This window comes from Cavia porcellus, unplaced genomic scaffold (assembly GCF_034190915.1).
Source record: "Cavia porcellus strain 051 isolate PalLab524CR breed Dunkin Hartley unplaced genomic scaffold, mCavPor4.1 scaffold_7, whole genome shotgun sequence".
NCBI lineage: Eukaryota > Metazoa > Chordata > Mammalia > Rodentia > Caviidae > Cavia > Cavia porcellus.
In genome coordinates, this window is record NW_026947490.1 from 24,856,120 (window position 1) to 24,868,585 (window position 12,466).

General features: G+C 44.6%; 1 protein-coding gene across 2 annotated transcripts in view; it reads right to left on the minus strand.

Moving 5' to 3' along the window:
* Znf541 (zinc finger protein 541) overlaps positions 1-12,466 on the minus strand; it is a 50,774-nt gene that overhangs the window by 21,780 nt on the left and 16,528 nt on the right. For both annotated transcript variants that reach the window (XM_063252990.1, XM_023562844.2), the window contains exons 2-3: positions 6,168-6,563; positions 1,131-1,374 (exon numbers count right to left, since the gene is read on the minus strand). In XM_063252990.1, coding sequence (XP_063109060.1) covers positions 1,131-1,374; positions 6,168-6,474 — 551 coding nt within the window. In that variant the 5' untranslated portion in view covers positions 6,475-6,563. The remainder of the gene's footprint in view (positions 1-1,130; positions 1,375-6,167; positions 6,564-12,466) is intronic.

Sequence of the window (12,466 nt, forward strand, 5' to 3'; positions counted from 1 at the left end):
AACAAATGAGGAGGTCACTGCCCGGGGCCCTGACAGTCCTCCTTGCCTGTGGCCCTGGGGCGAGCCCTTACCCATAGAAGCCTTTCCCAAAAGATGGCCCGTGACCTCCTTCAAGAGAAGCAACAGAGAAGGAACTGGAAGGCCTAAGTTCTAGCTGTTTCCAGCATGTGACAGGAGCGAAGGAAAGGCTTCCTTTTCCAGGGTCATGCTGGTAAGAGATAGGTTCCTCACACTGTAAGCACTTGCAAATCTCTGGGCTAAAACTAGCCTGCCTTCCCTGTATCTGCATGGACAGCTCTTCAGTTCCAAGACATTAGGAACAAAGGAATTTTGCTCCTAACTCTGAGTTTCTTTATGAAAATCAAGAATTTAAAAGAACAGCCGGCGTGGTGGCTCATGCCTGTAATCCTAGTATTCGGGAGGCTGAGGCAGGAGGATGGTGTGAGTTCAAGACCAGCCTGGGCTACAAATTGAGTTCAAAGCCAGCCTGATCTGCACAGTGAAACCCTGTCTCAAAAAGACAAAAACAAAAACAAAGGAAGAAGAAAGAAGAAGAGGAAGAAGAGGAGGAGCAGAAAGAGAAGATGCAGGAAAGGAAGTAGCAACAGATAGTGTTCCACTGCCATATCCTGGAAACAGGCATCTCAGAGTCACCTGCACTCCGAGTCACCCCCCCCGCCCCGCCCATCAGCAGATCACTTGTCCTCAGATATCTACCAGGGACTTAGCATTTCTCTATTTTTTTTTTTTTTTTTTTTTTTTTGTCTTTTTCGTTTTTACCGGTACCAGGGATCGAACTCACGACTGCCTGCTTGCAAGGCAGGCGCTTATGTCACTGAGCTAAATCCCCAGCCCCCATTTCTCTACTGTTAACCAAACTCCCACAAGATATCATTAACTACCTCGGGGGTCATTATATGTTTCTAAGCAGAAGATCAAAGCAGTGATTTATTTCCTCACTGGTGTGAATCAAACTGGACCAGAACCTGGCCAGGTGAGGAGCATGGAGTCCATGTCCACCTGAGCCCAGCGATTTACATCTCGGAAACAAGAAGCCAAAAACCCAACAGAGCACAGAGTGGGGTGACTTGGGCGGGAAGAGAGACGGCAGTTGCCTGCCGCCCACATACAGGTGGTCCTGCCGCTTGAAGGCCTTGCTGCAGATCTTGCAGATGTGCTTCCGCTCCTGGCTGTGCGTCAGGTAGTGCTTGCTGAGGGAGCTGGCACTGCTGAACACCTTCCCACACAGGCTGCAGTCCAGAAGTGCGTTCTGGGGAGAGTTGTGCTGCCGCTTCCCTTTCCTCGCGCTGCCTGTGGTGGCCCTGCCTCCTTCCTCAGCCTCTCTGGGAAGCTTGAATGCGCCTGGCCCCTGATCTGAACAGGAGAGAAGAAGCAGAGGTCATCCACAGCTGGGGACTTCGAGAGCCCTGCTGCCGCAGAGGCCTCCAGGTTCTCATAATCTCCTCCAGCTTCAGCAGCTCTGCAAGGCAAGAAGGGGGAGCCGGGCCTACGCTCGGTTTTATGCCGTGTGACAAGGAACAGACTTGGTGGCAGGCTGAAGCACTTCTAGGCAGCGTGACCACTTTGGGCAGGGCTGCACACTGTGCTGGAGCCTGGTGCGGTGCACACAGTGGGCGATCTGAAAGAGCAGGTGCCATCCAGACCCTGTAAACTCCTGTACTCACCAGGCGGCTCTACTTGTGGGTTCTTAACTGTAAATGCACCAAAGCTCTGGCCACAAGGAGCTGAATGTACATCACTTTTCCTGTAAACCTCAGCCTGGCCTGATATCCAGAAACAGTACCCACGGATGACTGCATTATGGTTTAAGTGGTCTGTGACATATGCCTCTCAAAACTGTAGGGAAACACCTGATCACATGAAGGATGAGAGACAGGCAGCCTACTACAAAACAGAACAACTCTAGTTCTTAAAAAAAGAGAAAGAGGGGCTGGGAATTTAGCTCAGCGGCAGAAGCACCTGCCTTGCAAACGTGCAGTCATGAGGTCAATTCCCCGTACCTATTAAAAAAAAAGAGAGAGAGAGAGAAAGAAACTGGATGTGGTGGCACTCAGGAGACTGAGGCAGGAGGATCACTTCAAATTGCCTAGACTATATAGGAAGTTCAAGGCCAGCCTGGAATATAAAGCAAGACCCTGTCTCAAAACAAACAAACATATTTGAATAGAAAACAGAACAGATTTGTGGATTTGAATAGAAAACAGAATGGATTCGTGGGAGGATGGGTCAGTTTTATCTCCCTCTTTGTGCATGTCTGAATTTGTCATGTTTTCTGCATCTCTTGGATAAAGTGACAGAAATTATTTTTAGGAATTTTCACCTGAGGAGTGGCTGAAGGACCTGGAAAGACTCTGGGGAGAGGTGCAGGAAGGAGGCGTCTTTGGGCATCAGCAGGACAGTGTGTAAAAGGGAAGCTGACTGTGTCTGTCTTGACCAAGACAGAGAGTGGGACAGAACTGGGGCTGGTGAATGAAGATTAAAGAGAGGGTGATTTTTGACCACTAGAAACATATAGGCCATGGACACAAGGCTTGTGCTGGGCTCTGCCATGTTCCCAGCTGCTCAGATTCCGATCTGGCACTAGTGGGCACTCAACAACTGTATGTTAGATGAATAAAAAATGAAAGATTTACCTATTGACTTGTAGCTACATAGCTCAGGCTGGCCTTGAATTTACAGTGATCTCCTGCCTTAGCCTCCTGAGTGCTGGGATGATAGGCATGTGCTACCACACACAGCCAAAATGAAAGATTTTTCTGCACTTTAGATCAGTCTGATGGATGAATCAGACTGTTTAGAAACAACTGTTTAGAGCTGAGCATGGTGGCTCACGCCTGTAATCCCAGCACTCGGGAGGCTGAGGCAGGAGGATTATTGCAAGTTCAGCCTGGGCTACAAAGTGAGCTTGAGGCCAGCCTGAACTATATAGAGAGACCCTGTCTCAAAAAGAAAAAAAAAAAAAAAAAAAAAAAACAACCATTTATCTACTGAGTTGCAGAGATGGGATCCCACAGTTTAGGACATGGGGAGGGACAGGCCAGAAGTGGCTGTTGGACATGGAAGCAAGCAAAGGGTGCGTGCCCAGCTCTGCCCTGCCAGGACTTCTGCCACTTCCCTTGCCAGGCCCTCATCTCCCTCATAGGAGAAATGACTGCCACAGGGAGTTTAGTAATTCCAACTATGGAAGCAAGGAAAATCTGGGCTTCTGCTGGAGCCATCTCTTAGCCTTACTGAGTTACTTTAAAAGCTCCTTAAAGCAACTGTTAAACTGGAAAACAAAATGTTGCTGGGCATAGCAGGGCACACCAGGGGCTGGGGATTTAGCTCAGTGGCATAAGCGCCTACCTTGCAAGCATGTGGTCGTGAGTTTGATCTAGTACTGATAAAAAAAAAAAAAAAAAGATCCATAGTAGGGCATACCTGTAATCACGCAACTTGGGAGGCTGAGACAGGAAGATGCCACAAGTTTATAACCAGGTTGGGCTATACAGTGAGTTTATGGCCAGCCTAAACTAGGCACCTTGTCTCAATACAATGAATGAATGAATTAAAGAAGAAAAGAGAAAAGAAAAGGTTGAAAAAATTTGGCAAGGATACTGAGAAACAGGCAAACAGAGATACTGGCCTGGGGAAAGTGTTACTTTCTGTCTGGGTAGATTCACTTGAAGGAAAACATAAAATTCCAAAGAAAATTCAGTATGTAAAAAGCTATTCACAGGCTGGGCATGGTGGCTTATGCCTGTAATCTCAGCACTTGCAAGGCTGACGCAGGAGAATTGCTGCAAGTCTGAGGCCAGCCTGAGCTACAAAGTGAGCCCTAAGGCCAATTTGAACTGCGTGGTGAGACCCTGTTATTTATTTTAAAGGAAAGAAAGAGAAAGAAAAGAAATTTAATTTTCAACGAATTCCTATTTTCCTACAAGGTTAAAAAAAACTCAAGTGTAAATCAAATTAGGAAAGATTGAACTAGATTAATGACTTGGACAGACCACTGTGAGTATCTGATGACAGTAATGGAATTACACAGAGTCCCACTATCAGCACTTTCAGGCCATCTCTGTGACCGGGTGGGGACCCTGCTTATTGCCTGGTGCCTCACCAGTGCCTGCATCTCAGCAGGTGTCTAGTATCTTTATTTCTTCTCCTGCCATCAGGCCAGCACATGACAAAGCAAATGCCTGGCTACGTCATCTTCTTTGGAGTGGAGCCCTCAGATGCTTTTCATTTTAGCAGGTTCTTTGGAATATCTGTTGTGTTTTATTTGGTTTGCTTTTGGTTTTGGTTTTTTGAGACAGGGTCTTGCTATGTAGTTCAAATTGGCCTTAGACTCACAATGTGTCACAGGCTGGCCTTGAACTCACAGTGATCCTCCTGCCTCAGCCTCCTGAGTGCTAGAATTACAGATGTGTGGATTACCATGCCCGATTTTCTTGTTTTTGTTTTTGTTCTTGTTTTTTTTTTTTTTATTGGTACCAGGGATCGAACTCACGACCGCCTGCTTGCAAGGCAGGTGCTTATGCCGCTGAGCTAAATCCCCAGCCCCTGTTTTTGTTCTTAAGATAAGCTCTCATTATGCATCTCAGGCTGGTCTTGAACTCACTTTGTAGCTCATGTTGGCCTTGAACTCAAAGTGATCCTACTACCTCAGCCTCTCCAGTACTGGGAATATAGGCTTATATCACCACTCTCGGATGGAATGGTCCTTGAGCTACTTATTCCGATTCAGATTAACATCTGAGAGGCCAGGGATATAGCTCAGCAGCACAGCACCTACCTGGCAAGCACAAGGTCCTTAGTTTGATTCCTGGTACCAAAAAAAGAAAAAAAAAAAAAAAAAAAAAAAGATTAACATCTGAGCCAGGCAGGCCAGGTGGCACAGTGATCCCAATATTCTGGAAGGTGAGTCAGGAGGATCACAGGTCTGAGCCCAGCCTTGGAAATTCAGCGATTTAGACATAGCTCAGTACAAAGGCACTGGGTTCAATTCCCATCACAGAAAAAACGAAAAAGGATTAATACCTGATTGAAGTTCCATGTGTGATTATCAATATGCAAAAGTCTTGGTTTAGTCCTGTTTATTCATTTAACTAACTAAATCAGGAACTGAGGAAGACGATTAACAAACAAGGAATTTCTGCTCTGTGGGAAGCCAGAAGGCAAACCAAAAGATTTAACTAAGGGCTTTAACTAGTTCAGGAGTTCTCCCTTGTTCTTCCCCTCCTGAAAACAAAGGTTTAGAACTGGGGCCGGAGCTGGGATACAGCTCAGTGGCACAGCACCTGTCTGGTAAGCACCAGGTCATAAATTCGATTCCCGGTACTTAAAAGAAAAGAACTGAATCAAGGGCCTATTTAAAATGAAATATCAGCTGGGTGTGGTGACCTATACTTGTAATCCCAACCCTCAGGAGACTGAGGCAGGAGGATTGCTGTGAGTTTAAGACCAGCCTGGGCTACATAGTGAGACCTTGTCTCAAACCTCCCTCACTCCCTGCAAAAAAGAGAAATACAGTATAGGTAACTAGCTGGGTGTGGTGGTGCAGGCAGGAGGGTCACAAGAGCCCAGGAGTTCTGGGATCTCTTAAGAAAACAAAATACGGGGCTGGGGATTTAGCTCAGCAGCATAAGTGCCTGCCTTGCAAGCAGGCAGTCATGAGTTCGATCCCTGGTACCGATAAAAACGAAAAAGGAAAAAAAAAAAAAAAAAAAAAAAAAAAAACCTAATACCTGTGTGGTTCTTCATAGCTCTATGAAGAGCTTCTATGACGTTTCTGCTTTTGCTTCTCTCTACTTTACAATGAAGATGGCGAGGCCTAGGGATGTCACACAGCTTGAGAGCAGAATGGACAGGACCCCAGTGCATTCTGGGAAGGTAGAGAGCTGCTGAGATGAGGTCATGGACAGGAAAGTCTCTCACCAGGCTCCATACACACCAGCAAAAGGCTAGAATATCTCCACACAGCAATGGCTCTCAACATCATTCTTAGGGTTAATTCTGTTTCTTTTGCTAGGGAGTTGGGAATGACTCTAAATGTGGGAGTGGAAGGGTAGCCTTTGCCTACATCATTTGTAGGAGGGGAGAATTTGCTGAACTGGCTGCATCGATGTTAAACATCCCAGGGCCATCTACCCAGGGGACAGCCTTACCTTGTATAGAAGTCTGGGACTCCAGATCTGTATATTCCTCCAGCAGCTTCCCAGAGTCGCTGTCCCTCCCTGAGTACAGGGACAGGGTGTCTAAGTTATCCTCCAGCACCTCACTGGGCACATCAGGTACCGAGAGTGTGGAGTCCAGGTCCAAGCCACCCAGGCTGGCATAAAGCAGGTCACGTGTGCTGGGACCCAGATCCCGATTGAGGGTGTCACTGCAGTTGAGACCTTGGCTCTCTGAGAACAAAGGAAGGTGCGTTTCTGATGGAAGGGCACCCTTGTCCCCAAGGCCAAACTGGTCCATGGCTCTCTGCTACCTGGTCCTGGCCACTCTCAGACAGGCAAGGCCGAGGAAGAAGTCAGATAGATAGAGCCCTTGGTGGTGATTAGTTCCTGAAAATGAACAAGGAGGAATTAAAATTATGATGTAGTGATATGGTATGGCAGGGAGAGAACAGACTTAGAATTCAAACAGTCCAAAGCAGGTCTGCTCTCAGTCACCTAACAGCCACGTGACTTTGAGCAAGTCACTTGAGCTCCACAGCCCCAGTTTCCTCATCTGTACATGGAGCAGAAGAATAAGCAACAAATGAAAGGTTCCCAGCACATGGTCAGCTAAATAGACCTCTTTCGCCAGCTAAAAATACAAAAAGAGTGTGACTATTAATTCTAATAGGTCAGCTTCACTAGATTAAGAAAATGTCTATATCTAGGTGTGGTGGCACACACCTGTAATCCCAGCATTTGGAAGACTGAGGCAGGAGGATCACCATGAATTCAAAACCAGTGTAGGCCACATAGTGAATTCAAAATCAGCCTGAACAGCACACCAGACGCTAGCTCAAGATAACAAAACAGCAAGACAGAAAGACCTAGCAGATTAGTAAAGCATGTGCCTGGCTGGGTCTCAGGCTGTCTGTAGGGTTAAAGCCTTGAATACTATACATCAGTGGTCCCTAAACCCTGGCCAAGGCCTGGTACTGTCTGCAGACTATAAAGAGCCAGTGAGCAGCAGGGAAGCTGGCAAGGTTTCATCTGTATGTACAGCTGCTCCTCTCCCCTCACAGGGCCACCTGGGCTCCACCTCCTGTCAGATCAGTGGTGCATTAGCTTCTTCGCAGAGCACGAACCCCACGTGAAAAAACAGTACCTGCAAGGGATCTAGGCTGCTAGAGAATCTAATGCCTGATGATCTAACGTAGAGCTGCGGGGTGGATGCTAGTGCTGAGGAACAGCTGCAGTACAGACTAACATTAGCAGAGATGGCAATAAATCAATTGCTTGCAAAGAGTGACCAGTGATAGTTAAGCTATAACAGGTTTTATAGTGTCACATGAGCTGACACACTACAACTGTATGGCTGCATCTGGTAACAGGCTTTAAGTCACAATCCGACACACATTTTAGTCTGAATATGACTTGCTTATTATTTTATTTACTACTTCCATCTGTGCCTCTTTTTTTTTTTTTTTTTTTTTGTCTTTTTCCTTTTTATTGGTACCAGGGATCGAACTCACAACTGCCTGTTTGCAAGGCAGGCGCTTATGCCGCTGAGCTAAATCCCCAGCCCCCTGTGCCTCTTTTTTGCATTGCCTATTTGTCTCAGTCACAGGTTTGGGAACCCCAGAGCAAATCTCAGCCCAAATGAGTAGAAAACAAACATCACTGGAGAGCTTCTTTAAAAAAGGGACGAGACCCAAAGGTGAGCCAGAAGACACTACTACTGCAAACAAAAAAGAAAGTTGCACTTAAAAGAAGGTAAAGAGTCCTACTTAAATTATGCATTCATTGCACTAGGTGATCCACATCCTCCAAACCTGCTTTTTATACACGTGGCAATACCAGTTTACCCAACAAAACCTTGAAACCTTCAGAACTGCTTAGCTACATGGAGATCAAGAAGTCTGCATCAAAAGACAAGATTCTGGAATTTTTCAGAAGGAAAAAAGACCTGAACACAAAACACAGAAGCATTTTTTTTTTTTTTTTGAGACCGGGTCTTAACTGTGTAGTCCAAACTGGCCTAGATCATCCTGCCTCAGCCTCCTGAGTGCTGGTACTCTGGCACACTCAGTCAGAAGCAATTATTGAAGGCCAACTCTTTATCAAATGTGTCTGTACTGACAGCATCATTCTTGGTGGCCAACCACGTGGGTAAAGAAGTCCTTTATGGGGCTGGGGATTTAGCTCAGCGGCATAAGCGCCTGCCTTGCAAGCAGGCAGTCGTGAGTTCGATCCCCGGTACCGATAAAAAGGAAAATGACAAAAAAAAAAAAAAAAAGAAGCCCTTTACTACTAGTAAGAGTAGTAAGAAAATCAATGGCCCACCCTGAATGTGCTTGGTCTTGTCTGATTTTAGAAGTTAAACAGGGTCAGGCCTAGGATAGGAGACTATTGGCAAATAGCTGATTTTGCCTACTGCTAAGACATGTGTTATGAACTTTTTGAAGAGGCTGTGGTTCAAAGTATGACATGTGTTCTTCTTTTGGGTAGCATCATATCTAGACAAACCGATGAATTAGTAAGAAGATATGGAGGCACAATTGTCAGCGAGGATTCATGAGTTGCTCTGGTATGTAATGCTAGCAGATAAGTCTACTAATGATGGCAAGGCAACAATAATGCTTGTTTTGTGTGACATATTTTCCAGGACAATATGCATGAGGGTATGTTATGTGCATTTTTGTTCTACCCAACAATACAGAAGCATAACTATTCAAGTTTTGAATTATATCAGGAAATCTGAATTGGTCATTTTGTGTCAGTAAATTATTGGATAGCTTCCTGGTTTCAATATGCAGGTCAAAGAGGTTGCTTGTAAGTGTGACTCACTGTGTCATCCATAGAGAATGCTGGCTCACAAAAAAAGTCACCTAAACTTAACAACGTTCTGCAGGACATGATTAAATTATCAACCACGTTGCTCATGTCTGTTGATGCAACCCTGCAGGGAGATGCATGCCTTCTCTTATCCACAGAAGTGGGATGGCTTTCTGAAGGGTGATCACTGCGAGAGTTTCCAAATTTGCATGAGCTTGACGTTTCTTAGAGAAACAGGCACAACAAGCAGTACAGTTTGGTGACACAGAATAGGTTGCAAAACTGGTTTATTTGCGTGATAGATTCAACTTGCTAAATGAACTTTTCAGAGGAGTATAACAACTGGGTTCAAGTCAGCAGATATTGTGGATGCATTCAAAACCAAAGTAGGAATATGGGGCAACAAGTGAACATTGGTGTTTTTGACATATTTCAAACATTAGCTGGATTCTGAAAGAGACTTGAGGCAGGTCCTTTTTTCTCCAATATAGTGCATAATCACCTCTCTCAGCTTTCAAAAGAGTTTGTGCATTACTTCCCAACCACAAAAGATCCTACATCTGGGAAGGAATGGATCTATGACTTAACTGTGAATAAATCAGATCAACTGACTTTGACTATGCCAGAGGAGAATCAATTACTTGAGAGCACAAATCACAGTGGCCTCAACAGTATGTTGGAGACCACTTCAAATCTCCGTATGTTGTAGATGATGTGAAGGTGAAATAACTTGATATTGCCATAAAAGTGCTGCAAAGCCTGCTTACATTTCCAGCATCTGGTTTTTATAAAGCAGGCTTTTCTTCAGTGACAGCAGCCAGCATAAGATTATGGGGTAGATGACAGAAGTAACACACTTTGGGCCTCACTGTCCCATCAGCTCCAGGTGGGACCCTCTAATTGCAGGAAAATAAGCCAAGGATCCCACTAGTTCTGCGTGATGGTGAGCTGTGCAATCATTTCATTAAATATCACAATGAAATAGTAATACAAATAAATTGCACAACAAATTTAGTGTACTTGAATCATCTTGAAACCAGCCTCCATCCGTCCATGGGAAGAAAACTGTTTTCTAGGAAACTGGACGCCGATGCCAAAAAGTAGGAGCAACTGCTACTCACTGTTGTTGGCCCCCTTTCTGGCACTATCACCCTGCTCTGCATCCCAGCTGCCACAACTGAGTAGCTTTGCTTCCCCATATTGATGCCTGGGAGCCAGCTGACCAGAGGCTGAATACAGGACCAATTCAAACTTTGCTCCTTGAAGCTGTGGGCACCACGTATTGTGTTCAGCAACAGGAAAGCTGACCAGCTCAGTGGGAAAACTTAAAGTGAGCTTTAGGTGTCCTGAGGGGAAAATGAGATTCACATAGGGGACTTGGCACTGGGGGAAAGAGACTGTGTCTCTAGGCCATAAAGTACCTCAACTGTGACTGGCCCAGATGGAGACACACTGTAAGCATAGAGTGCAACTGGGACTGGACAGATTTAGTGCAAAAAATGTAAATGGAGTAAATTTTTATGTACATTAAAGTGACAATATTTATTTATTTATTTTGAGTTTTTGGAGACAGAGTCTCACTACGTGGCCCATCCTGGCCCCTAACTCCCAGCAATCCTGCCTCAGCCTCCCAAGTGCTGGGATTACAGGTGTGCACCACCATACCTGGCCAAAGTGACAATATTTTAGAGATGGTGGGTTAAATATGTTACTAAATTAATTTCATATACTTTTTATTTTTTCATGTGTTTTTTAGAATATATTATGTATGGCTCATGTCATACTTCTATTAATAAAATACCCTGAGGGTTGAAACTGGGGTTCATAAAAAGATAAATGGGAGGGGCTGGGGATTTAGCTCAGCGGCATAAGCGCCTGCCTTGCAAGCAGGCAGTCGTGAGTTCAATTCCCAGTACGGATAAAAAAGGAAAAAGACCACAAAAAAAAAAAAAAAAAAAAAAAAAAAAAAAAAAAAAAAAGACAAATGGGAAGAGAAAACCTCAAACTTGAGCTCAAGGTGGAGACTTAAGAGGCTTAAAAAGCTGCACCACCAAAGAGAAACCAAGTGAATGCAAAGTTAGGTTCTGCTTACAAGCCCCAAGAATTAGAAAACAGTAACATGGGGACAGCCAACAAAACTGAGCATAAGAGAATATGATGTCACTTCAGATGAGAATAAAGATTAGGGGGGGGAGGAAGTTCTAGAAATCAAAGACATTTAAATAAAAGGTGGGGTCTGGCTGGGTGGTGTAGGGCACATCTGTAATCCCAGCAATGTAGGAAGCTAAGGCAAAAGGATCTCAAATTCTAGCTAGGAGACATTGTCAAGACAAAAAAAAGTAAAAGGGCTGGGGAAGTATGCAAGTCAGTGTGAAAGTCCTGTATTCAAATCCCAGTACCACCACCACAAAAAAAGAAAAAAAAAAAAAAAAAAAAAAAAAAACCTCATTCCACAACACACAGTAGAACTGCAAGACACTATGGATAAAGAGCAAACTAAATGTACCATAAAGACGAGGCCAATAGTCTACAAAGGATGATCATCAGCCTGATGACAAACTTGTCAAAAACAAAGTCGAGCTGGGGATTTAACTCAGTGGCATAAGTGCCCACCTTGCAAGTGTGCAGTGGTGAGTTTGATTCCCCTGTACGGACCAAAAAAAAAAAAAAAAAAAAAGGCAAAAAAGCAGATAATGACAACAGAACAAGCAAAAGTCATACAACACTCAAGACACAGCCAACCAGTGTTCACAGCAAGGGAATTCTCAGACCAAAAGCTTAACAGTATACTTCGACACTGTCCAACCATCAATGGTTTTGAGTCATCTGGAAAAAAGAAAGGTTTGGTATGTAGCCAAGAGGAGGGAAAGCAGGGAGGAAAGGAGAAGAGAGAAAAGGAGGAGAGGGAGAAGAAGAGGAGGGGAAAGGGAGAACAGAAGGAAATACACTAACTTTGCACCCTAAAAAATACCAAGAAATAAAAGCACCCTATTATTATAGGCAGCTGAATAAGACAGAATATTATAGGTAATCAGATGGGGCAGAGTGCTTGAAGGAGACAATGCAGAAGATCAGATACCTTGCAACTATGGGGGAAAACAGAACACCTCTGGCCGTGAGCCAACTCTCAAGACAAAAGAACAAAACAAATGCAACCATAGCCTAAGGATAAACATCGAGGACTGATATTCTAAATAGATATCAATCATTTTGAGGAAGCCAGAAGCCTTTAATCCAACCCCCTACAGGCAAAAGCTCTGTTCCCACTTTGTACACGACTTATTTTCCTATTGGATCCTGGTTTAATCAATCTTTCCCAAACGATTACACTGTAATCTTATTGGTTGATCATAGTTTTATCCCACCCTATGCCCGCCCACCTTGGGAGTTCCCATTTTGCTCCATTTTAGATCCCTCTCACCTCTTGGTTTTGTTCTATAAAACCAAGGGGTCCTGGGGGTGGGGAGTGAGGGGGA